Source organism: Empidonax traillii, unplaced genomic scaffold, assembly GCF_003031625.1.
Source record: "Empidonax traillii isolate 1590-97213 ecotype Southwest subspecies unplaced genomic scaffold, ASM303162v1 scaffold104:size2570737, whole genome shotgun sequence".
Taxonomy (NCBI): domain Eukaryota; kingdom Metazoa; phylum Chordata; class Aves; order Passeriformes; family Tyrannidae; genus Empidonax; species Empidonax traillii.
In genome coordinates this window covers 771971-797549 of record NW_020955297.1, presented here as the reverse complement: position 1 = coordinate 797549, position 25579 = coordinate 771971, and the positions used below count along the sequence as shown (strand labels likewise).

At 40.8% G+C, this 25579-nt stretch overlaps 1 protein-coding gene across 1 annotated transcript in view; it reads right to left on the bottom strand.

Annotated features, from left to right (window-relative positions):
• The window catches only part of PRKAR2A (protein kinase cAMP-dependent type II regulatory subunit alpha), a 63295-nt gene extending 43908 nt beyond the window's left edge, over positions 1–19387 (bottom strand). Inside the window, exon 1 of the mRNA XM_027882300.1 lies at positions 19029–19387. Coding sequence (XP_027738101.1) covers positions 19029–19278 — 250 coding nt within the window. The 5' untranslated portion in view covers positions 19279–19387. The remainder of the gene's footprint in view (positions 1–19028) is intronic.
• Between the last annotated feature and the right edge of the window lie 6192 nt (positions 19388–25579).

The following is a 25579-nucleotide window of genomic DNA, read 5'->3' as shown; positions in this document are numbered from 1 at the left end:
AGAAGACCATGGAAACTCAGAATCTAGTTAGACAGGCAGGAGAGACCCTGATGGTGTCAGCTGAAGCATGCCAGATATCTGGAGGAAGACAAAAGGTCAGGGAACACTAAGGAAGAAGTGAGTTTTCAGAGGGAGTATGGAACATTAAAAAAAAAAAAAAAAAAAAAAAAAAAAAAAAAAAAAAAAAAAAAAAAAAAAAAAAAGGGGCAGAAAAATGAAAACCATGGTCTGTGATCGTCTGTGTACACACACAATTTGCTTTTCTGTAAGAGACTTTCACATCTGTTGAGGTGGAAAACAATAACAAAAATTACATTACTATTAAACACTGTTTTCCTCTCTGCTGCAGGACAAGTATTAGAGGGACAGATATCTTTTTTTTTCTCAGCATTGAAAAACAGCTGTCATCAGTAGCAAGAGATAAAATATAAAAAATATATAAAATATAAAAATAAAGTCGCAACACATCCCGATCTCCAATTTAATCGATTTTTTTTTTTTTTGGATTTAAAAATTACTGACAGAAAATGAAGAAACACTCATCTTAAAAGAGCTCCTGACCCTTGCTTTCAAAGTTTTTTAGAACCACTCTAGTAGAAAGAATAGAAACAACTTCTGAAGGGAAAAGTTGAGTCAACCAGCAAGGCCCTTAAGTCAGTGAAAGAATATGTTTTATGAAGTTAAAGCTCTTGTGCTATTTTGGGTTGGCTCTTTTTTGGTTTTTAAATACAGAAGAAAAATTCATAGGCTTTCTGGAATGAACAGACTTTAAACAGCTGATAAATTCAAGAAAGAAATCTTTACTTGAATAACTGAAAGGAATCTGGGTGAACTTCTGGTTATAATGGCATTTCTTGACTAAGATTTCAAGAGTTTTGTTTGTTTTTAAATTAAAAATACTTCAGAAAAATGTATCCCTATTTCAATATTCTCTTTCCACAACTGAATTTGAGCAGTCGTGCATGGTACTATTTTGATTACGTTTCTCAGCAGATATTAATTTACACCAAAAAAGGACGATGACCCTTTTATGCAATGAACCCTGCTCTCAGAATTCAGGAGTTAATACAGCCTGACTGAAGCCTAAGTACAAGAGAACAAATACCTATCAAGCAGCACTCTGTATTATCTGACATTGCAATGGCATGACCCACAGCCCTCTCCTATTTCTTGCTGACATCTCAGATAGAGCCAAACACAGCACTTTTTTTGTGTGTGTGTTCATTTTTTATGAGAGTAATCTATATTAGGAAGATCAAAGAGATAGCAACAAGGCATGCACTTGCTTTACAGACATGAAATTAGAAAAACTCCCAGTGCTGAGGTACAATCTCAGCTGAAAGGACACATTTCACAGTGATTAAAGATGTAACCATATGCTGATACTACAACAGAGATTGTCAGGGACTGAAATGAAAGACCTGGGAATGTGTTCAAGTATTAGAAAGACAAAATTATACACTGCACAGAGAAGGAAGGATGCTGCAGAGAACCGGGAGAGTAAAAAAGCAGCTGACAAATCTTCAAAGCATTGTCAGCGGAGGCAAGACACTGGAGGGTACAATAAAGCAAGTGAAAAAGGGAAATTTGTTTGGGCTTTAGGTGCAAGCTTAGAGAGGAAGGCATTTCAGAGATAGGGAACCTAAGCAGCCACATTAGTATTATCAGAAAAGTTAAGCTTGCAAGCACAACACTGAGTAGATGATAGAAAGCAAAGATACTGAACATACTTGAAAGTGACTTTCACAGGGATTATCTGACAATGAAAAAGCCAGAAAGGGTCAAGGATGAGAATGACACTACAGAGAAACAGAAACATCACGCCAAGGAGAAATAACTGCAAGTTTCCTTAAAATAAATACTTCTTACAGAAAAAGACTGCATCTTATCTAGGGACCCATGAGACATTTCCCAATCAGTAAGAAACGTGGACAACTCACCTCCAGGTCTAAGTGCAGTGGCAAAGAACAAACAGCCTGTTCCTTTTTCCAAATCTCTTGACTCACTTTTCCCTTCTATCTTACCAGTCCTGCTTTGAAGTGGCACCTCTTTATTTACCAGACTCCTGTCCCACCAGAGATCAGAGATGGATTAGGCAGAAGGATTAATACTTCAGGATACTTAGGATTTTTAAAATGTAAGGAAGACAATTTTTTTCTGAAATCTTTTCCTTACAAACTTTGGAAGAGCTGTTTGAAGCAACATTTGATTCTCACAAGCACAGTTCTTTTAAAGGAATATTTTTTATATTTCAACTGGCTTTTTACTACAGTTTTTGATTTTCTTTGACCTCCCCATACCTTTTAAAATATCCAACCATGAAGACTTTTGACCGAATTTTTATCCTTTGACTGGCTTTAAGATGCAAAGCCATTGCTCTATGTTACAAATTACCAAGACTTAGATCTCTTTCAGCTTATTTGGAAAGCTAAGTTTCTCCAAACATACTTGGAAATCCTGGAGATAATTTCTAAATGAGTCATAAAAAACATCATTTAACTATGTCTAGCACACTACCCTATTTTTATTATTTCCGACTGTGCCTCTTGGAAAAAAACCTCTTTCCACAAATTAATGAACTGTATACAAGTGAATGCAAAGTGAATAAGGCTAAAAACAAAACAAAACCAAACAAACAAAAAAACCAACCAAAACAAACAAACAAAAAAAACCCCACATATAAACCTCGAATTTTTTTTTAACATATCACTATTATTAAATTTGCATTCTACCACAGCACAGAGTCACTGCTAAGTACAAGTCTAAGGTACATAAGGCACTGCCCCAAAGAGCATAGTCTCAGTCACACCTGAGTGACCTGCCACTGAAATCAGTCAAGAGGACTTGTTCTTCCATTTTCAGAAGCCTAATTAAAAGTCTCACCATTACCCTGAACATCCGAATGCATTAAACATCATTGTGAAAACCAATGACAGCAACAACAGAAGGCGGCCTCTCACAACAGGTAGGTCAAATTCAGGAGGCAATTCCCACACTCCCTAAGAGAGATGGTCCCCACACCTGCAGTCTGGGACACCACCATCAAAACCAGGCTCAGTGAGGTGCAGACACAGCTCTTCCTCCCCCTGACAGTGCCCACTCACTGCTGTCCTCCCCAAACCTCATGGGCAAGCCTGCTCTCTATCCCCCTATGGTCTGGATTTTAAAAAGACTCTTAAATTAGTATTATCCTCAGGAATAGCACAGTCAACACCTCTGAAAGTATGCATGTATCTCTTAAATAAACACCCTCGCTGAAGGCAGGAACCTCTTCTTTACAGCTAGGCCAGTAACTCTGAGAAAATATTACCCAGGTAGTGTAGCTACAACAGACAAACATAATCCGAATGTAGATCTGAGGGGAAATACCTACTGAAGTAAAAGGGATGAAGTGAAAAATGCTATCACTGGCACTGGCTTTAGTGTTTACACAGCCTCAGGTACTAGCAATTGTAAAATTAAGTACGAAAAGGGTGTCACAGCTGTGGCAATAACACAAGCAAAAGAAGCAGTCTACTGGATCCACGTATTTCACACTTCCTGTCACTGCCTTTTCTATAACCCTGTACACTCCCCTCACACACCTGCATTCCGCCCCAGAGGAAAACACAACTGTGACTTTGCAGCAGCAAAGAGGAAAGTTACAGTTCCCGCTCACATTGAGAGCCTTCTGCTTCCAGTTTCAGCACCACACTTACCCTCTTTATTTTCAAGGCTTTTAATCTGTTCCTACTACCAAGGCTTTACTCCATATCTCAAGGACTGCCACGGAGGCATAGTAAATACTTCAGTAATTAATCCACACACTTTCCCAGCTGGATTGCTGCTGTCTTCTGACAGTTAACTTTGGGCAGTGCACCACCGATGTTCTTATCACTCTCTTCATTCCCTGGTTTTGTTCTACCCCTCCTGTGCAGGATGTACTTTTCCTAATACACCTCACAGAACATCTCTGAATCCCATCTCAATACAAACACCTATATATATTTTTATGCAGCCTTTCTCAATTAACAACTCCTCAAATAACTCATAGACATCCTACATTTCAATTATTTTCTGTCTTTTAGACAGAGACATATTTTAAGGCACAGCAAATGTTGCATGTGTTCCTAATATTTTTCTAGGTACATCTGGCATTTGAGAAAACTTCAATAAGGCACATTTTTAAGTATTTTTATTTCAATGCATAATGAAGAGCTGATTTCCTCCTATATGTAAAGAAAAGTGGTGATGATACAGAGATATGTTCGTGGATCGGCAGTCAAAAACAAAGAAAAAAAGAAAAATTTTGACTGCCTATTAGTTTTCACCAGAAACCCAACCTTAATTTTACATTCACTACATTGTATTTTAAAGAGATTCCATCTGCTCAGGCTGTAGCGCACATTAATATTCAGAAGACATCTGCAGTGTGCAGACCAAGCTTTTAATTGGAATCATGTCACAGCTACCATCACACAACACTGAATGTAAATGTTGGCTATCTGCACTTGGCAGCTGCTTGGCAGGCTCAGTATAAAGTCCTACTGAGACTGATAGTTTCTTTAGATAATCTGGTACCAGGATATAAAAGCTATCATGAGAAATCAAATACTTATTATCATATCCATAACTAATATAGTTTACTAGCCCCCTCGCTACTTATGAGCAAAATATGGTTTATATTCAACCACAATTTTCAGAGAGCCAACAAATTGATATAACTGAAAGGCTCACATCTTTCATTACGATAGATACTTAAGCAAATCTATCTTGTACACAAAAAGGGACAAAGTAAACTGAAATGATGTAGTGAAGCTCAAAGCATTTGTAAAAATCTAAAACTCATGCATTGCTAAGGATGTAAGAGCACCTGAATAAAATAATTCAATTAACGAGTGCACTCAGTGAATTAAGATACTTTCCTACAATGTCAGACTAATTATTCGAGAGTGAACAATACAGTTACTTTTTTTTAGAATAAAAAAGCACTGAGTTAATGGTATCACCATTTGCTTCAAATTCTTGCCAAACCATGGTAACATAAAATTACAATTCCCCAATCATCTGTGTATTTTCAGCTTGTACTCTGCTGCAAGGTTCTGACAAAAATGGCAGTGAATGACAGTCTATAGAGAGAAAACTGTATGTGTGTGTATATCTATATACACATAAACTGAAGTTATTTGTTCAATACAAGCAACTGATTGCTACACAGACAAACTGATCTTAGACATGTTGCAAGAAATTTAAGACTAATCAGTATGTAAATATGACATAGGGACTCTAAGAACAGCAACACTTGCTTTTCATGAAATACACATTTTCTTGGGGAATTTTTCTTCTACCACCTTTGCCATTGTATCATAATAAACAGGAAAAGAACAACAATTCAAGACCACAGCTCATTAAGGTAAATAGTTATGCTGCCACAAAAATAATTACACGAGTAGAGGCAACATCAGAATGGAGTCATTGTGATCCAACTGTTCTAACTCCAGTGCCCTTCTCTGAGAGACTAATTGGCTTATGGATCCTCTGAGCTCCAGAGCAGCTCCCAACACAGATAAGGGAATTACACAGAAAGGGAAGACGCAGTTGCTTATGCATACACACATGGTTAGTCTCAAGCCTGTACTTGCACATTTACCACCATTCTAGAACACATTATGGGAGAAGGGAAAAAAAAGAAAACAAATGAGAGGACACAGAGAGGTTCCAGTCCCAAACCTGAGCACACAACGAGCCCATGGCTCACCACTGATTGTACTGGCACTTCCAATCTGTTCCAATGCCAAGGAAAAAAAGGCTGGTCTTAGCCTTTTTCATCGGTGGTGTACAGCTGGTCTGCTCCAAGTTTGGACTAGAACAGAAAGGAAGAATTAACGTGGGCAGTTACGGATGAGATGGAGTGTAAGAAGCTTTTCCTTTCGCCTCTTAGCTATTTAGTCTCAGACAAAACAGATTGAAGCCACTCTCACAGTCAGGTGTATCTCATGTGACAGACAGTATGGAACAACCGTAACTGAACTACTTCTACAAAAGAGCAATTCAGAAGAAAAATATGGAACAGAAGATTTGAAGCTCAGCAGAAACAACCAGCAACACTGGGAGGGCCTGGTGTTTTATATACCCAGCAGGCATGTTACACAGCTACACTTGCCAGGTCAACCTGAGTTCAGGATTCTGTAATTATAGGCATCCGGGTACAATTTAAGAATAGCTTCCTACAGGTAAAAGAGGCACATAAAAGCTCACAGTTCCTTGCCTGGGTCACTTCACATTTCATTACCAATTCCTGCTGTCACTACTGATTTGAATGATGAAACATAGCGTGTTTTTACATAAGACAAGGCTGCAATGGGCTGTGCTGTCATCTGACTTGATCTGTATAAAAGAGCACGAGGAATTTCAATTAGAAACTCCAGCATCAAGTGTCACTTCAAGCTGATTCAGAGCCTAATCTCACACATCCACATTTAAATCAGGGCATCAGCACACTTGTATATGCCAGGCAAGGCATGTGAGTTTCACGGAATCCTGGGCTGCTTTAGATGTAACACTGTCATGTTGGGGACCACTGCTCAGCCCTGGTAAGGCCACACCTGGAGGAGCAGTGTGTCCAGTTCGAGGCTCCCCAGCACAAGAGATTCACAGACATCCTGGACAGATCCCAGCAAAAAAAATCAATGAAGGGACCAAAGCATCTCTTGTGTGAGGACAGGTTGAAAGAGGTAGAACTGTTAGCCTAGAGAAGATAATGCTCAGGGGAGCTCTTATCAGTACCTGAAGGGCACTGAAGGACAAATGGAGGCAAGTTCTTTACACTGGAGCCCAGCGACAGGATAAGAGCCAATGGGCACAAAATGAAACACAGAAAGGGTCCATCTGAACACCATGAAACACTTTTTTGCTGTAAGGGTGACTATACACTGGCATAGGTTGCCCAGATTAGTTCTGGAGTCTCAATCCTCTGGGATACTTAAAAGCCATCTGGGCATGGTCCTGGGTAACCACTCTGAGCAGCCCAGCTCACCCAGCGGGGTCAGGCAAGACAACCTCCAGTGGTCCCTCCCAAACCCAACCATTCTGTGATTCCATAAAGATACTCCACAGCCCATTAAACCCCATGCTTTACTTCCAGTTTAAATTTCAACAGGCAAAGAGAAGGCAAATAGAAGTAAAATTCATCTGCAGGTACAGGTATTAAGGGACTCTAGTTACAGATACCCTTTTTCCAGTAGGTAACTATAAATTTTGACAAAGCCACTTTGGGGCTGTTGGGATTTAATTTGTTTGGCTAGCTTTTTGAAGGGGGAAGAGGGAAAAGGTAGGAAGAACAAGGCTGAGAAGTAGACTGGGCTTCTACAGGTTCTTACCAGGGGCACATTCTTCACAATTGCAAACTGAGCACTTTCTGGGGCATTTTAAAAAATGTTCACTGATGACCCTACTGCAGCACACTGTAGTAGTGCCTGGTCTAGTAATGCCATACAAAAGCCCATGACCATCCCCATCCTGGAGAAACCTCAACATGTTTATCAGCCCTCTTAGCCAGTGTCACAAAAGGCATCTATTATGGGCTGATCAGCTACAACCACCTCTGCACCCTTCCTGTCACTGCTTTCTAGGATTTAGCACTCCCTCCCGCACACAGTCACCACTGAAGACTCATTCTTGCTTGAACTGTTTGTGAATGACCTTTCTCAAACCAGTCTTTCTCAAAAAAAACAACAATTTAAAGAGCTGGCTCAATTCTTCTTGAAGTCTGATTTTTACAGGCTTTTTTTTTCATTATTATTAAGTGCTTTAAAAAGACTGAAGACATGTTGTTGATTTGTGAAATAAAAAAAAACCAAAAACAAACATGTATTCAAAGAACTAGTGTTCCCATATGTGATATGTTTAAAAAGAAAAACTGGAGGAAAAAAATGTATCATGTACCACACCACATTTTTTAATAACCAAAACCAGAAAATAAGAAAACATTGGTCAGTTGTTTATTAAAAGTTCCATAAATACTCGCACCTGAAGTGAACTGTTTTCCAGTTTATTTAAAAAAAAAGGAAAAAAAAAAAAAGGAAAAAGGCAAAACAAAAACCAACACACCAAAATCCCCACACCAACCCACAATTTGTGTCCTTGTTACATACAGATTTAACTACAGTAGTGATAGAAGAGGTGTCCAGGATTTACAGAGGGAGGGTGACAGCCAGAGCACCGAGGGGTGGCACAGACTCCTCAGGGAGAAGGTACAGAAGAGTATCAGGGATTCTACAGATGCATCATTAACTTCTCTGGCAATTCTGAGATACTACATGTATACAACAGGGAGTACTGCTTCATTATCAGTACAATATATTCATCAATAATTCACAAGTGAAGCTTGATTCATTCAGATGTAATTTGGTTACAGCTCCTTTTAGTAAATAAAGCATAAATAAACTTGAGTAGATTCTAAATATGTATGTTTTAAAATTTAAAACAGTTTAAACTTCTAATCTGGGCAATCTTCAGGTCACGATACAGAACCAAACGAGGAACAAAAATAACTTCTGCATCACATCTCAAAATATCGCATTTTATCACTTCTCTTCCTTCGGCTTTACAGTTCTAACCACGTTAAATCAACGTCCAAGTTACTTAAAACATATAGTTGTAAAAAGAATCATCTCCATGTGAAAAAGTATTTTGACAGACAACCTCCCACACATACTTCCAGTAATTTCATCCTGTGCACTTTCACAGGAAGAGGATTTTTGGGAAAGAGGAAGGGTGAAGACAGACAGATTTGTTCTGCTTCCTAAGAAGGGATAATAGTAAAAAAAAAAAAAAAAAAAAAAAAAAAAAAAAAAAAAAAAAAAAAAAAAAAAAAAGTCAGCATGTTCTACCCAGACCAGGAAAAATCCTCTTTTACAGAATCATTCAGGGCAGAAAAGACCTTTAAGATCACCGAGTCCAACCATAAACCCAACACTGCTACATCCACCCCTGAAACACATCCCTAAGCACCATTCCCACAATGCTCATGGATGTCAGAAGACTCTGCAAGAGTCTCGCACAAATAACATTCATTCTGACATAAAGTGTGGACGTAACCACAAAAAATATGAGCTGCAGCAAGTGCTACAAGGTTTAGCTTCCAGGTGAACCGACTTTTAGCAGAACAACTGGTCTAAAACTCCCCCCAGTCACACAGTGCTTCCTAACAAACATAACATTGCAGTTCACTTTCAGTTACTATGAGTTAACACTGTCTGCCTATAAAAGCTTTGAAAAGTTTAAACCACTAGCAAGACCAGTACATCATGCAAAGTTACATTATTTCAAAGTCCTATGAAAAAATGACACAAGGCATAGCACTTTAACTAAATGTTTCCAATAACAAGAAACTAAAATTATTATGCTCCTACAGAGTACACGAGAAACTGAAGTCCAGCTTATGGCTGTTTATGAGAAAGTTACACAATCTCAAGATTAGAATTAAAAACATTATATCCAGTGATGCTTAATTTCTTCACTTCAGAAACTGGGCTCTGAACATCACCACTCCAAACACTATTAAGCTTCAACATTTTAGAACAAGAATACTTGGAAATCTCTCCCCTACTCTTCCCTGAAGGTGTCAAAGACAGAAGACTAAACGTTAATCTGTTTTAATGAGACATCTTTCACAATTTCATAACCTGACAAAGCTTTGAGTGCTACAAAAACTTTTAATCAGAAACATTGATAAAATCAAATGATAAAAACCTGTTTCTGAACAATGATTTTCAAATAAAGAAAGGGGGGGGGGGAGTGGGAGGAAAGAGGTAACTCTGTCTTTGAATTTTCATTCCAGGGCTGTCCAGAAGACATCTTTCATAGAGAGGTATCCCCCACACCCATGACAACCCTAGACTGACCAGCTCCTCACACTACAACCCGTCCTTGAGGAAGCAGTTCTTCCTGAAGGATCAAGATTAGCACAAGTGTTGCCACACTATTAAGCATTTACTGGAGCCTCAACAGAAAAAAATAACACAAAAATGTTTGTGTTTTTCTTTTTTAAAATTTCTTCTTTGGAAAACAGTTTTCTTGATAGGAAGCAGAAAACAATATGCTGTCCCAAGGGAGGAAGAACCAAAATGGAAATGAAGGGCCATTGTGACATCCTGCTTTATAGCACTCTGTCAATATACAATCACCAAGAACAAGGAACTTGGCACTACAGTTGATTAAAAAATGCACAGAAAAACCACGGAGCAGTTTTCTCAACTCTCATCCAAACCCCACATTTTGCTCCCCACACAAACTCCACACGTTTTTAGAATGTTCTGCAACAAGAGCAGCAGGACTTCAAGCTTTGCAATCCTTCTCTGAGGACTGCTCAGATCCATAGAAGGACAGAACAGTTAGGGATGGAAGAACATGCACTTCCTCTCCAACTTGCAATCCCAATCCTTCTTCACACAACAGTTTAGAGAGAGATTTTGTGGCAATTTGCTCAGTTCTGCTGACGAGGCCCCTGGTCATGGACCATCTCAGTCTGGACCTCACAAACACCCAAAAAGGAGTGCAGAGTTCCAGACTTCAGTAAGATGACCTCACACCAAAACCTGACATCATGCCAGACCCTACAGGCTAGAGACCATTTCCAAACAGAAGCAAAGCTTTTTTTCAAACCACCAGGAAATAAAAGGAGAGAACAGAGAGTGGCTTAACATTTTTTAAAAAATAACCCCCAAGTTTGTTGTTGTTTTTAAACGATGATAAAAGCAATGCTACAAAAGGAATACCTGCATTCCCTCCCACATGCCTTGAAGACAGATTCTTCCTAAAGATGTCTGCAAATTCCAAAGGGAATTTCCAAGTCTATGCACAGAGAACTGCCACTACTCACCATTTGTAATTTCTATATAGAACAGAAACGCCGCAGAATGGAAAGGGCTACCAGCAAAACTGCTACTGATACAATGCTGGCCTTTATTATACACAGTTTAGGGTACATTTATGAAACAGAAGCCAGATCCTAGCAGCATGATAACTGTAGGACAGGCTGCTTTCATCTTAATCTCCTCTCTCTTTTAAGTATCCTTCCCACTAAAGCACATAGAGAACACTGCCATCATCACCACAGTTCTCACAACCCCACAGACAAAACACCAATGACCACAAAACAGCTGCCTGTTCTGCATAACAGACTTCTGGAGTTTCCACCCAACAGCCCCTCTTTCAGATCCCTACTTTTAAAAGATCCTTTTGCATTATGGGATCTCAGAAGCATGCACTCCTTTAGTAGAATTAGTATCTTGCTGCTAGAGTCTTTTATTCATCAGTGTTTTGTCCACACTCCGATTTCCCAAATTCCCCACCAGTCACTTTTCTAACTAATATTCTTGTGATTCATTATTTACCTAGTCTGTTTATATCACAGTGATGCATAAAGACACAAAAACTGCAGAGTGCAGAAGAGTACACACCATTTACTGGGGAACTGACAGTACCTAAGAAAAACAATCAAACCTACCTGAATGCCACAGCCCGGTGAAAGGAGAGGCGACAACAGCACGAGGGGTTCTTGCTCTGTCGTAGGTATTTATTAACACAGGGACACACGAGGGTACAGCGTCAAGGGTGCTGTCCCTGACTGAAGGGAGAGCTAACCCTTATATAGGGTTCGAGGTGGAAGGATCTGGAAACTGGGAGGAGCATGGGACTAAACAACCAATGGGGATTCAGCAACATGCATAAATTAACTAGGAGCCAATAACATGGAAGGAGGGAAATGGCAGGACCGCCCACACTGGCCAATCCTGGCCAATGAGGGAGAGGGAAACCTTGACCAATCAGGGAGGAGAAAATTCATGAGGGGACTAACATGTTCAAATATAACATAACAAATATAACTGGGGTACAAACATTAAAAAGCATGCATTAACAGTAAACATTATAAACATTAATCAAACGACTACAGAACATTCTATTCATTTACGAATCAGGCCTAAACTGCCTGCAAACGTCCATGTTATTAGTCCTTTTAGTATTTTTCATATATTGCGCGCCATTTCTTGTATTCCTCTTGCTTCTTTCGTTTGTCTTCCGCACATGAACCAAAGAATTTTGATGTATCAAAAATCACTGAACAACTGTAACTTACCAAGGAAATACTGACACAAAGCCAGGCATGGAACACAAAGAACAGCCAAAGGAATCTAAAGGACCATCACAGAGGCAAGAGTAACATTCCTCTAAAAGAGGAACCAATACATTTTTGAACTATATTTGTTATTGTCTCCCTCTCCTTTCACAAAAAAATATGAATGATCATTCATGAAGTTGAAAACGTTACTAAAGCCAGTGGGAAACATTCATAGCTCATCTTGGCTACACTTCCAGGCTTCATTTGAATAATGAGCAACTGCTCTTTGTTAGACATTAATGCTTTTTAATGACTGACTGGTGAATAGCTTGAAGTGAGCTCCTTCTCTGCTGTCTCCTCCTCTTCCCCGAGATCTCCATTGTTCTATTTTGGGTAAGAGGGCACAACTAAACTTCAGTGTTAGCACAGGGGAAGATGGCACTCTGCAACCCTGATGGAATTGTCTCAGCACTCTAATATTAGTTTATTAAATGAACAAAAATAGCCAAGTTAAATAGAAGCTTGTGTTCACTACAATATCTAGTATTGTGATACAATATTTTCCATTAGCTTAATTTTAGAACCAGATAGAAGAATCCAATTTTAGAAGTTTCATACAATTTTTCTTACAATAAGCTTTTTCAACACGGAAGCAGAAGCTTTTAATAATTCAATAATTATTTACAAAGGCTAGTTATCCACTTCCTTCATAGTTAGTTATGCTCTTTTCAGAGGCTAGCACGTAAGAGTAATAAAGTTTCTATTTGTCCAAAGTAACAGCAGGCTACTAAAACAGCAGATACTGAGTCTACAACTTAATTTATCTGTACAGTTATAGCAAGTATCAAAAGCTCTTTCAGGAAATATCAAGTTTAACAGCGAAGTGAAAAGTTACTAGTATGCAACAGACTACAAATACGAATTCAAAGGAAATTTAAAACAAACAAAAAAACCCACTGCTCGTTTCCTCACATTTTAGGACATACCTATCACTTAAGGCAGAACAATTATGCCAAGCCATTAAGTGCAAACTGGAATAAGATGATATCTTTCTTGAGATAGGTTGTTAGAGGCTGTCTAATAGGTGCTATAGGAATAACAGCAGAGTTATTTGTAATGTCCTGGCATCAGCACCAAGTGTACCATGTCAAAATTGCAAGAAATGTAGCTTTTACAATTAACATAGAAGTTGCTCTTTCCTGATGTAAACCAATACACATTTAGCAATATCCAGCAATATCTGAATTTCAGTCAACTCATCTACAATTCTCTGTTTCTCAGCCAGTCAGCAGCTTTTATCCCTTCACTTCAGGAATTACTTTCAGTTCTTTTACTGTCTTAGGTAAAAAAACCATATTATACATACATTTTAATTACATTTTCATTTGTACTGAAGATTACTGATGAAACATTCCTTCAAGCCCCACTGAGCTACAATTGCTGGCTTTCTTAGACCTACATCATTTAGTTAAAAAAAATTCGTAATCTCATCTTGTCGTAATTACAACCTTAAGAGCAAATGCTGAAAAGCAATTCTATTGTGATAAACAAATACAGAAGCAAAAAGACTTCCAGACAAGAAAAAAAAAAAAGCTTTAGATGTTTTGTCCAAGTAACTAAAGAGAAGTGAGATCAGTCTTCCTTAATACTCAGTTTATCTTCAAAATTCCCCTGTGAGAACAAGATAAATATAGGGAGTGAAGTTCCATTAGTACTAACAGCAGCTACTCTACTTAATCCTTCAGATTTAAGTCACGGAGAACTGCCTCTGCAAAAGCAAAGACGTGTGCAAGTACAGCAGCTGCACAACACTAGTCTTTCACGTCATATTTTTACGTTAAACACGCTCAAGATACTTTGCTTTATAACTGATTTCACTGATGGAGATCAAAGAATAAATAAAACCCTAAAGCTTCTTCTATACCTTCAGGTTGCTAGGCTTGCTTAGACACACAACCTTTTAAAACATAATATAAAGCAAGCACGTGCATTTCTTTCTTTGTGTACCAAATTCAAAGGTTTAATACAGTCAGATCATAGAATTGTTAAGGTCGGAAAAGACCTTCAAGATCACTGAGTCCAACCATTAACTTAACACTGCCAAGCCCACCACTGAGCTATAGCTTTTTCCTCCATCTCCCTACACATCTAGAGACTACTTAAGCAGAGCACAGAACAGCTTTGTTACAAATATTATGCAGAACTAGTAATCATCAGATTATGAGAGTGCTCACTGTGCTACCTAGACTTTAAATAGAGTAGCTCCTCTTTGGACTGGATTTGCACGATACAATGAAATTATTCTGTAAAAAAAAAACCCCTACAGTTCTGCACAGAGAAGCTCTTTTAATGTTACGGACAAAACAAACAAACAAACAAACAAAAAACTAGAAAAACAGAGCGAGGAGGCAGCTACTGAGCTTAATTTCCAGTAATTAAGAGTTATGAAGGAAGTAGGCAGGTGAAAGCACTGCTAAAAATTTAAAAGTACTTTCATTTTAAAGCTGATAGTATCTCACAGCAACACATGAATCCGAATTACGTCTGAAAACCTGAACAGCATTGTTAAGAAGGACCACTATTCTTCTTACGCTATAATGCAAAATTCTTAATATCATCCAACTCCTATTACTCTCTAAGTTTCATTTAACTATTTCAGGAAAACAGGAAGGAGTTATGCCTGACTTGTGAATTGATGCTTTGTGATTAATGTAAAGCAATAATTCCTTAGGAATTCCACAGGATGCATCAGCCCAGTACAGAATAAGAAAGCATAAGCAAATAATGCTTAAGAATAAGAAGATAAGCAATCTGAAACAGGCTTAAATTAATATTAAGCTCTTCTCTTAACAATTAAAAAGATAAATATTTCAAAGGTAGACTGAACTCTTATTCTGAATCACATCCAAGATCTAACAATGTAAAAGAGCATCTCCCTACTCCCTTCTGCTCAGATATCCTATTGATGTTTTAAAGATGACATTGAGCAAATCCCTGAATTTTAATTGAGCAGCTCAGTGCAGAACTAAAGGATCTCTTCACCTGTCCATCCAGATTCATATGCACCATTTTCCTTCACAGAAACAGAGCATACTGAAGAGGATTATCTCAAAAGCAAAATGTCAAGAAGGGTTCTCTTTTGCTCATGGAGCAGCTGAAAAGCACATACTCTTTCCTTCAATATCAAGGTGAAATCCTGGGAAGGAAAAATTTGATTTGCACTAAAATACTTGTGAAACACCTGCATTGCTCAAGTTAGTATTTAATCCCACAAATATTTTAGTTTCACTGTCATGTTTAATACCTCCAACAACAAATACAGATGGTTTTACTATTACAAACAAGGAGACAAAATAGAAAGTTAATGATGCAGCACTTTGCACCTTTGTGCAACTGCCTCAGTGGACTGGGAAGGAGAGCTCCCTGCCTTCCTTCAAGTGTCCTCCTCGACAGAAGGTTTCTCAAAGCCACGACTCAAACAGACCATTTCTCTATCTTTAATTTCACAATCTTAATCTTCCATTCAGAGCCTCCTTGTTAAAAGTATAAGTGTCATGGTCAAGGACATACTTTCAGAATACATATCCATCCTTGGCTACGTCCTCAACCTGATTTTTGAAGCTGTCACTTTGCACCTTTCCCAACTCTATCAACTTGTCAATTTTGCAGTTATACCAATGAAATAAAGGCTCTGAGTAAAGATTCAAATGTAAAAATTCTCTGCCACAGCCCAGTGAATAAATGACTCAGGAGGTTCTCCCACAACTATCATCATTTCATTTCCACACATTCCTTATAATCCACTCCGCTGAACAGCCACATCCTGATGTCCTTTGATCACATATACAAAAACAATTAAAATGAAGGATGAAACTCCGGGGGAATCTGAGAATGAACATAAATCTGGAAGTAATTTCTTAAGCATGACAAGAAAACACAAGTCTTTTTTGTAGTCTAGTTGGTTTCAGTGACTTTTACCACATGGATGGAGTGCCATTGTGGCAGCAAAGGAACCACGGGTGTCTCGAGAAGTACATGAAGACATTTGCCACGTGGTTTACACCAAAGGCCAAGAGCTCCTTCTGACTTTGAATTATTCTTACTTCTATTACCATACTCTCTTAGAGCATACAAAAAACTCTCACATAACTTATCTAAAATGTTCTCTCACTCTTAGTATGCAGATGCAGCCTGGTGACATGCTCAGATTTAACGCTGTGCCAGAAGGAAACACATGAAGACACATTATTTGTGCAAACATGTTTCCTACTCCCAACATATACAATAAGGGTATATATTTAAACTAGCTTCAAGTTTCCTTAGCATAATAACTAACAAAAACAATTGTTCAGTTTCATCTTTATATTTAAAAACAGATATTGAAATGTGTTGAAAACATCCACTTGTCCTGTCTCAGCAAGTCTAAGGTAAGAAGGCATTAACCTAGGAAAACACAGTGAAATTAATTGTTTGTCCTAAGTTGCCCAAGATGAAAAACTGCAATCTTAATAAACAGTACTCAGGTCTGTCCAAGGAGATTATCTGAGTTTCTCATTGTGTGTTCTAATCTATTTCCAAGTGTCCTTTAAACACTAAGCAGTGTGTGAGCACACAGGATCTAGTCTTCCACAGCAAGGCACAGCTCCTATCTATAACAGTCATCAGAGATATCAAAACCTCTGACTTAACACTTTCTCATTTTTAGAGCCTTACACAACAACAGTTACAACAGAACCCTAAATAACAAACACGCAGCCACAGTCGACTGTTACCCACACAGTTGAACAACGCAAGAAAGAATCACTTCCCTGACACTACAGAGGGATCCTCGCCTGCTGCTGCAGAGAACACGGCACTGCTCCTGCCCCAGGTCTTGGAAACCACAAGGTGGAAACAGCATGGGCTTTCAGATAAGCAAGACAGCATTACAGACAGTGTCACCTGCCTAAAGGGCTCTGCCTACAACAAGTGACAGTGCCCTGCCTTCCTAATTTAATTTTCTCTTTGACTAAGATAGAAAGATGATAAGCAGAAACTTGAAGCAAAGGAACCACCCTTCTGTTCTGGACAGCCTCAGCATGTAAATCTGTGTTTTAAAAGCTGTTCGCTGCTATCAAAATTTTACATTTTTATTTGAAAACATTTAACTTCAGAGGATCCTTCCAGGTGTAGTTGTAACATTCACCAGGAAAATTTTACATTTACTTCCCTAAAGGAGGTAATTCAAACCCTAAAACTAGGTAAACTGATCACCAAATAGCAAAAGTGCATTCAAAGACATTTAACAGTTCTGGTGAATTGGGGTTTTGTTTCGGTTGGGTTTTTTGGTGTTTTTTGGGTTTGGGTTCCTTTTTTCTTTTTTTTTAAAGGAAAATGTCATATAAAAATTGCATATTTTTAAAAGTTACATCCAATTGCTTACTTCAATTTTTCTAATCTGGAGGTAATTTTAAAATAATACATTCTACAAGAAACTATAACCTTTTTATGTTTAGAGATGTTTGAAGACATTGCTGACTTTGTTGCAGAACAAAAAATCACTAGTAATTTCCATAAATCTGTGCTCATACTTGAACATGCCATTAACTTCAACTCAGTCACCACCACTGTCCACCTCTTTACCCTTCACCTTTTATCTTTTCTTCTTCATGTCCTGAACAGAACTTCTCTCTCATTAGAAAAAAAATAAAGATCCAAATACAGACAGTAATTGTAAACTGCTTTTTAATTCATTCTGACTGCACATTTCACTCTTGTCCTCTCGCATATTCCATGTCTTGTTTAGGTTGTCTGCTTTCAAGAACTGAATGTATGTTCTACTTTGTAAAGTAGCCAGTCTAAAAGGGCTGCAAAAAAAAACAGTTGATGTCTCAATGCTTCCTTAATAAAAACAATTATTTTTTCTGTAGCTTAATTTCTTCCTGTTTCTCTAAAACTGTTAACCAGAGAATAGACATTAGGAGCACACTTCATTCACAAGGTGACACCCAGTAATTGGTCTAAAAGAGGATCCTCTATCAATAAAAGTCAGAAACCTTTACTCCCGTTATAGGTCAAGGGCACAAGACCTCAAATCGAGGGCACTGAAAGTTTAGGAAAAGGACGTCTTTTCTCACCTTTCCCTTCCCCTTAAGCTACTTTCTAATACCGAAAGAGTATGCAGTGATTTCAGGTCCAAAATTCTGGGTGTGCCAAGTACCACCATTCACAAACATTTTAAATAACTTTTTGCGCTGAAGCTCAATTACAGCCCAAATGACAAAGGCTCTGCATAGCACAACACAGAGTATGTTCTGACAGAATAAAAATGGAAGTACCATAAGTGGCGTTTCATTCAGCTCAGGTTAAATATCTTCTCTGTCTCAGAGACTGACAGCATAAAGAGGAACATACAGGTGGCTTTGAATCTTAACACGTTTTGAAATAGCGAAAGTTATTTCGCTGCTTTATAATAACCACTTCAAACGCTCAACAGAGGCAATAAACAACCCCAGCTTTAGGTGGAAAAAAAACCCCACACTCGTCCACAACGATTTAAAGACAGAAATGCAAGAATAAGTACAGAAGACGTTGCACAATAACACATGATCTTCCCTATCACATGCTTGGCAGCGCGCTCGCTCCCCGGCGGTCCCCGGTCAGACCCCGGGGCTGCCCGGCCGCCCGGGGCAGCCCCGGACACCTCGGCAAGGGGCTCCAGCCGGAGGGTCGGGGCTCGCCGGGGCTCGGCAGGCGGTCCCACGGGGCCCGGGCGGCGGCGGAGCCGCTCCCCCATTCAATCCCCGCCGCCCTCCGGCTCTGCCCGGGCGGCGGCGGCCGGGGCAAGGGACCGAGCGGGGCGGGGAGGCGGCCGCCGGCCCTGGGGCCGCATCCCCCGGGCGCGACCCCGCGCCCCCGGCTCCGCCTCGGCGGCGGCGCCTGCACTTACGCTCGAAGTCGGAGTCCGAGTCCTCGTCGCCGCGCTCGGGCTCCTCGTCGCCGTTGGACTCGGTCTGCATGGGCTCCCCGTCGAAGCTGACCACTCTGCGGCCGCCGCCCGCCTCCTGGTCGCGGGCATCCCGCAGGCGGGCGAAGTACTCGGCGGCGAAGCCCAGCAGGTCGGACGGCCGGTGCCGCAGCACCTCCACCGTGTAGCCCTGCAGCAGCTCGGTGAGGCCCGGCGGGATCTCGATGCTCATGGTGCCGGGCGCCCGGGAGGCCGCCTGGCCCCCCTGCCCTGCCCGGTGGGCGGTGTGTGCGGGCTCGGGGCCTCCGCGGCGGGCGCGGACCGAGTCCCGCCGCTCCGGGCACACGAGCGCGGGGCGCGGGCGGGAGGGGCGGGCCGGGAGCGGCCCCGCGGCGCAGGCGCGGAGCGGGCGCGGGAGCGGGCGCGGGGTAGCGGCCGCGCGTGCGCGACGGGCGGGGGGCGAGGGGGGGCGCGTGCGTCACCGCGGGAGCGGCCCCGGGAGCGGGACCGGGACCGGGAATGGGAATGGTAGTGGGAACCGGGAGTGGGGAGCGGGCACGGGGGGTGGGACCTGGGCACGGCGCTGGCACCGTGTGCAGACGGTTCAGCTCTTTGGGAAACGCTTCTGCCCGCGCCGTTAACCCCCCCCCCCCTCCAGTCACGGGGTTCGGGTTGGGTTTGTGCCGCGTTGGGAAACGTTTGGACTAAAGCTGGCGGCGGGGTGTGGGAAGGGGGGCAGGTCGGCTCGGTGACCGGGCAGGCAGGCCCCGGCCGTCGCTGCCTTCTCGCTATTTTTCTCTTATTTCACATCGGTGACCCCGTACTCTCATTTCTTGTCAGAATCACAGAATCAATTAGGTTGGAAAAGACCTCTGAGATCATCGAGTCCAACCTCAAACAACACCATGTCAGCCAGCCCTGGCACTGACTTGCCAGCCTTTTCTTAAACACCTACGGGGGACGGTGACTCCACCACCTCCCTGGGCAGCCTGTTCAGTGTCTAATCACCCCTTCTGAGAAGAACTTCTTCCTAATGTCCTACCTAAACATGCACTGCCACAGCCTGAGGCCATGTCCTCTCATCCTGTTGCAAGTTGCCTGGGAGAAGAGGCCAACCCTCACTTTCCTGCAGCCTCCTTTCAGGGAGTTGTACAGAGTGATTAAGGTCTCCCCTGAGCCTCCTTTTCTCCAGGCTAAACATCCCAAGCTCCCTCAGCTGCTCCTCGTAGGACTTGTGCTCCAGACCCTTCCCCAGCTCCCTTGCCCTTCTCTGGAGTCACTTCAGCACCTCAATGTCCTTCTTGAAGCGAGGGGCCCAGAAGTGGACACAGGACTCAAAGAGTGCCCTCACCAGTGCCAAGGACAGAGGTTTTCTTTCCTCAAGGTGAAAGTCAGGGTGTTTCAAAGCTCCCCCAGGAGCAGGAGAAGTTGTTTTTGTTTGACCTTGGTGGGATCTAATCTAAATCTCAGTCTAATTCTTGGTTGCAGTTCGATTTAGGTCCTCCCACCCCTCTGGTTTCTTGTCAGAATTAAATCATTAAAGAACAGTTCTTAAAAGAAGTGAGTGCAAGAGGAGCAGCATGCAGCTCTTCACACCTGAATAGAGCCATAATGACATTGTTTGTGAAATCGTGGCATTAGCTATAATCTGCTTAATAATAAACCATTAAAGATGAAGAATTTCAGAAAAATGAAACACGAAATCATAGAATGGTTTGGGTTAGAAGGAAACCTAAAGATCATCTGGTTCCATGGGCAGGGACACATTCCACTAATCCAGATCGCTCCAAGCAGTGTCCAGCCTGGCTTTGAACACTTCCAGGGATGGGGCATCCAAAGCTTCTCTGGGCAACCTGTGCCAGCACCTCACTACCCTCTCACGATTGCTTATATGTGTGAGCTTTGGAGGCACCGGTTTGTATGTTGTTGGATGCACTTTATTCACATTTTTGCTTTTGTTCATTGTACAAAACCTGTTATCTGTGTGTTTGGCGGATTCCCAGGGGAAGGCAACAGGCTGTGTGGCATGGAGCCATTGGCCCTTAAGGTTTGACGTTGCTGGAAACCTCGTCTTGGAAGAAAACAGCCCTGTACAAACATGAGTCAAGGGGAATACGGATGTTGGCTTAGTGACGCCGCTACGGGTTGTCAGTGTAAATATTTCTATTTAATTCTTCTTCTGTTTCGACAATAAAAGAGCAGAAATCAACTTGTACTCCAAATACAAAATTTCATTTAGAAGCCCAAAATTGGCTGAGGCAGTGTACTGTGTTTTGGTTTTGTTTGCTCATGTGCCAGAGTCCCCTTGCTTATCCAGATGGTTCTCACCGCACTCCCATACAAAGATATCCTGTTCATGGCTGCTGCATGGAGGGCACAGCAGTGGATCCCAGAACACCCATCCAGTGCTTCTACTTTATTCTCAGCAAGGGGGACCAGTTGGAAATCTCATGGCATTTAAAAGATGTTCTCTCTAATACAGCTCCCATATTTTTATGTGGAGTAAGATTACATCTTGTATCCTTACAAAATGCACAAATTTTTCAAAAGCACAGGAGGTAGATTTGCCATATCTCACCAGTTCATCCAAATATTTTGTATAAAGCCATTTCCCTTCATTTTTATTCTTTTCTGCAGCAGAAATAACAGTTGCTATATCCTCTTTATCAAAAGGTAATCCATACTGATTTTTCATTTGCCACTCCTACCATATTATCTATCTGGTGGTCTCAAACAATACAAGAGCACATTTCACTGTTCAATGTACATTCTTTAACTACTGACAGAACTGATATAGGGAAAAGGTTCTGATCAACAAGAAAACTGTATCTGGTTAGTCCCCCACAAAATAAAGATTTCTGATGAGATCTTTCCTTTGCCAGTTGGGTGCTGAAGTCATTGCTGGTGGTGAAGAGGTAAAAATAAAAGGCAAAAATGCCGTAGAAATGGAAAAATAAAATACTATTAAAAAACACTGTCAAGTAGCATCAGAGGAAGAAAGGGAAAGTCTGATTTCAAGGGAATACACTGATCTTTCTTTCCCACTCTCACAACAGCCAGCCACCTGACAATTACCTGCTTTTGGCATCAGTCAGCTCTTACGTTAGCTTTTAGCATTTGTTGGCAATTTTCTCTCATTTGTGCCTGTGGATATAAATCTGGTTATTTATTTGAGAAAATGTGTTGCCAGTAAATAGTGTTAAGTGTCTGAAGAGCTGCATTGTATTGGCCTTCTGATATTTATATGTCCACACAGAGCTAATCAGCTTCAGAGGAAAGTAAAGAGCAGAGCTGTGTTTAGCCTTCTCTGAAGGTCAACGGACAAAATCAGAAGCATCCAAGGTCACGTGAAGCGCATTTTCAAGCTGATTTACGCCACAGTTTATCCTCTTTCTTTATACACATTTTTTTTTGTGTGAGCATCAGAATTGATGGCACAAACGTGTGAGAAGCTTGTCGGCGATCAAGTTAATTGTAACACTGCCTGCTGTGCATACATAGAGCTCATCATACGCTTTCTTTCACCCTGAATTTGCATAACTTTTTTAATTATTACTATAATAAGCGTTCACATTAAAAGAATGGTAGAAAATAAATTAGGAAACGCACTTGCAGCCTTAATTTGATCCCCTTTATAATAACATTTTTAATTCAGGCAGCATGACCAATGCAATTTCTTTCCGCTGGCTTCATGGCATGTTCAGCACCCACTATGGAGTTAGATAAGAGTTGTGTAGCTGATGAAGATGGTCCCCACAGTATTCCTATCAAAATATATATATTTCAGTATCACATTTTCTCCTAATAGTTTCTTAATGTCTGAAAACTATTCCCATATTTATCATGTCTGTGCTCCCAAATACTGAGGTCTCTTCCCTTCAGTCTACCTGCCCTACCCAGTGCTATGTGACTTTGATGCACCCGTAGTGAAACTGTGATGGAGCTTCAGTGCTTGTCCTGCTGGCAGGAGCAGCCACGTTGCAAGCAGAAAAAAGCAAAATAGTCTGTGTAGTCTTGCACTGGGGAAAAATAATCAGATTAAACCTCCAGACTGGCTCCTTAAAAAGTAAAATAAATCCTTTTATACCAAGTAATAATTCACTTCTCATAAACCTGTCAGCACCAGCTAGAGCTCAGACGCTATATAAACATATGTACATCTTGGATTAATTATACTTGCCTTCAAATTCCGTACAAGGATAATGCAAGAAAACACTAAATATTCTTATGGTTGGTATTAGTGAACACAATTTCTTGTTTAAGGGGAGTTGGATTAATTACCTGGGATAGAGCTGTTGTGTGTTGTAGGAGACACACAAACCCCCTCAAGCTGGACATGTCCTACAGCATTACACCGCTACAGGCAGGTTCAGAGCTCTCTGCAAACAAGGTGAAATCCTGCCCTTGCCCTTCTGCTTCAGCCTTCTCAAAGTTAAGGCCTTACAGTCCTACCAGTCTCTCCTCCAAAAGCAGCTGCTTCATCCCCAGAGTCACATTAAATCCTCCTTTCTGTACCTGCTCAACTTCGCTGTGCCTTTCATGAGCACTGTGTGCAGGTCTGGTCTCCACATCCCAAAATGGGGGCTCATGCTGGTTTTACACAGCTGAAAAATTATGCTGACTATTTTGTTCTCTGACACTTTTCCTTGGGTTTTCTTTTTGGCTGCCACATCATTGTGAACTGAACGTATTCAGTCTTCATTTTAAGACATAAAAAGGTTAAAAAATTCCCACTTCCCTTGCTCTGTTTCTCCAGTGAGTGACCACCTTCACTGTAAAAAACATGCAGAATTTCACATTTTAAGTGTTCTGTGTTTGACATTCAAACTTTGTTTTTCTACCCACTGCTTGGTCCTGTCGCTGTAAATGTCCATAAATATCATGTAACTTTGTGCATAATGTACACAAACCTTCTGAATTTTTCATTTTACCAAAAGTAATAGTAACAAAAGACAAAGTGATTCCGGGCTTAGCTACCAGGATGCAGAGATCCTTCAACACAACGAGCAAGATGAAACTGCTTCTCCTGCCTCTCTTTAGTTTTCTTCTTAGGTAAGTGCTAAACCTCAGAAACCAAACTTTGTTTCTCCAACCAGTCGTTTTGCTTGTGACAGTAAGCAAGATTTAGTACGTATTTTTGTTAGCCTATAGAGTAGCTTGAGTACTGTATATTTCAATAAATCATGTGGGGCTGTCTATCAATAGTACAAAGACGGGAGAAAAACAATAAGCTTTTTGAAGAAATATATATAACTATCTGCATCAGCTGAAATATGTCACCTTGATACTACCTTTAGTCCATCAAAAATATTTTAGATAATTCTTGGAAAGATGCTTTGCTGCATTTGTTGATAAATCTCAAAGTACTGATTTGGGAGAAACAACTGTAGAAACGTCCACATTTTCATTGTCAGAATTTAGTTTAAGAACACAGAAAACAATGATTCTGTTGGTAGCAATTACAGTTTTTCAGGCAGTATAAGACATCAACTTTAAAATACCAGATTTTGTAAAACATTTACCCTAGTTGTTACCTAGATGTAGAAAGAAATATCTCTGCCATGTCATACTTATGACGTAAAATGGCACATGTTTCAATCTAGACAGAAGCAGTATCTGTGACATAAGATGTGTGGGATGACCAGGTTGTTTAAACTACCCTGAGCAACACTACATCGCAGATGCAGAGTTTATGGTTCCCACGTGTGACGGTTTGGACCTGCTACCCTGAGCAACAGCACTTTGCTGTGTAAAGAGGGGATATTCAAATAAAGACTGAGGTAAGCAGTTGGTTCTCTTGCACACAAAGTGGAAGCCGTACCCATTTTGGTTGTGCTTTAGTTTCTGCCCCCAGCACTGAAAATGTTACATGAAGAACTTCTCCACTGAGGTTGGTATGAATTCTGAGTGGAGGGAGCTGATGGAAACAGACCTTTGTGCACGTCCTGTGGTAGCCAGTCACTCACTGGATAGCTCTGATCCTGCTGGATGGCTCTGTCAGCGGTAGAGTTCATGGACAATGCTATTAAATAAAGGTAAAAGGGGTTTAGATTGTTTTGTTTTAAGAGAAGAAAGAAAATTAACCTCCCTTTGAGTTGTTCAAAGACTAATCTGAATCCAAAATACCAATTACTGTCTGTGTTTTCCAGCAGAACCCGTTCAAACGCAAATTTGTTGACATTAAGGGGTTTGTCACGCCAAGAGCTCTGACATGTACTTCTTCCTTGAGCCTTTGCTCCTTTGCTTGCGAATCTGGAATTGTCTTTTGCTGTACGTACATACTTGTCCCCTCCCCATCTTCTCACATTTCCACCCGACACAGTTCAGGTCATGAGCGTTTCTCTACTGGATCCCAACCTGCCATTCTCCAGACAGGTATCACTCTGTCACTGTTGCTACAGCTCCTGTTTTCACATCTTCTGTTGTCACCTTAGTCCATTGCCTGTTATTAAACATTTCTCCCACTTGGCATTTGCCCATTTGCCATACATCTTCACTAGCTGCTTGTCAAATAACCATTGCCCTTCCCAGAA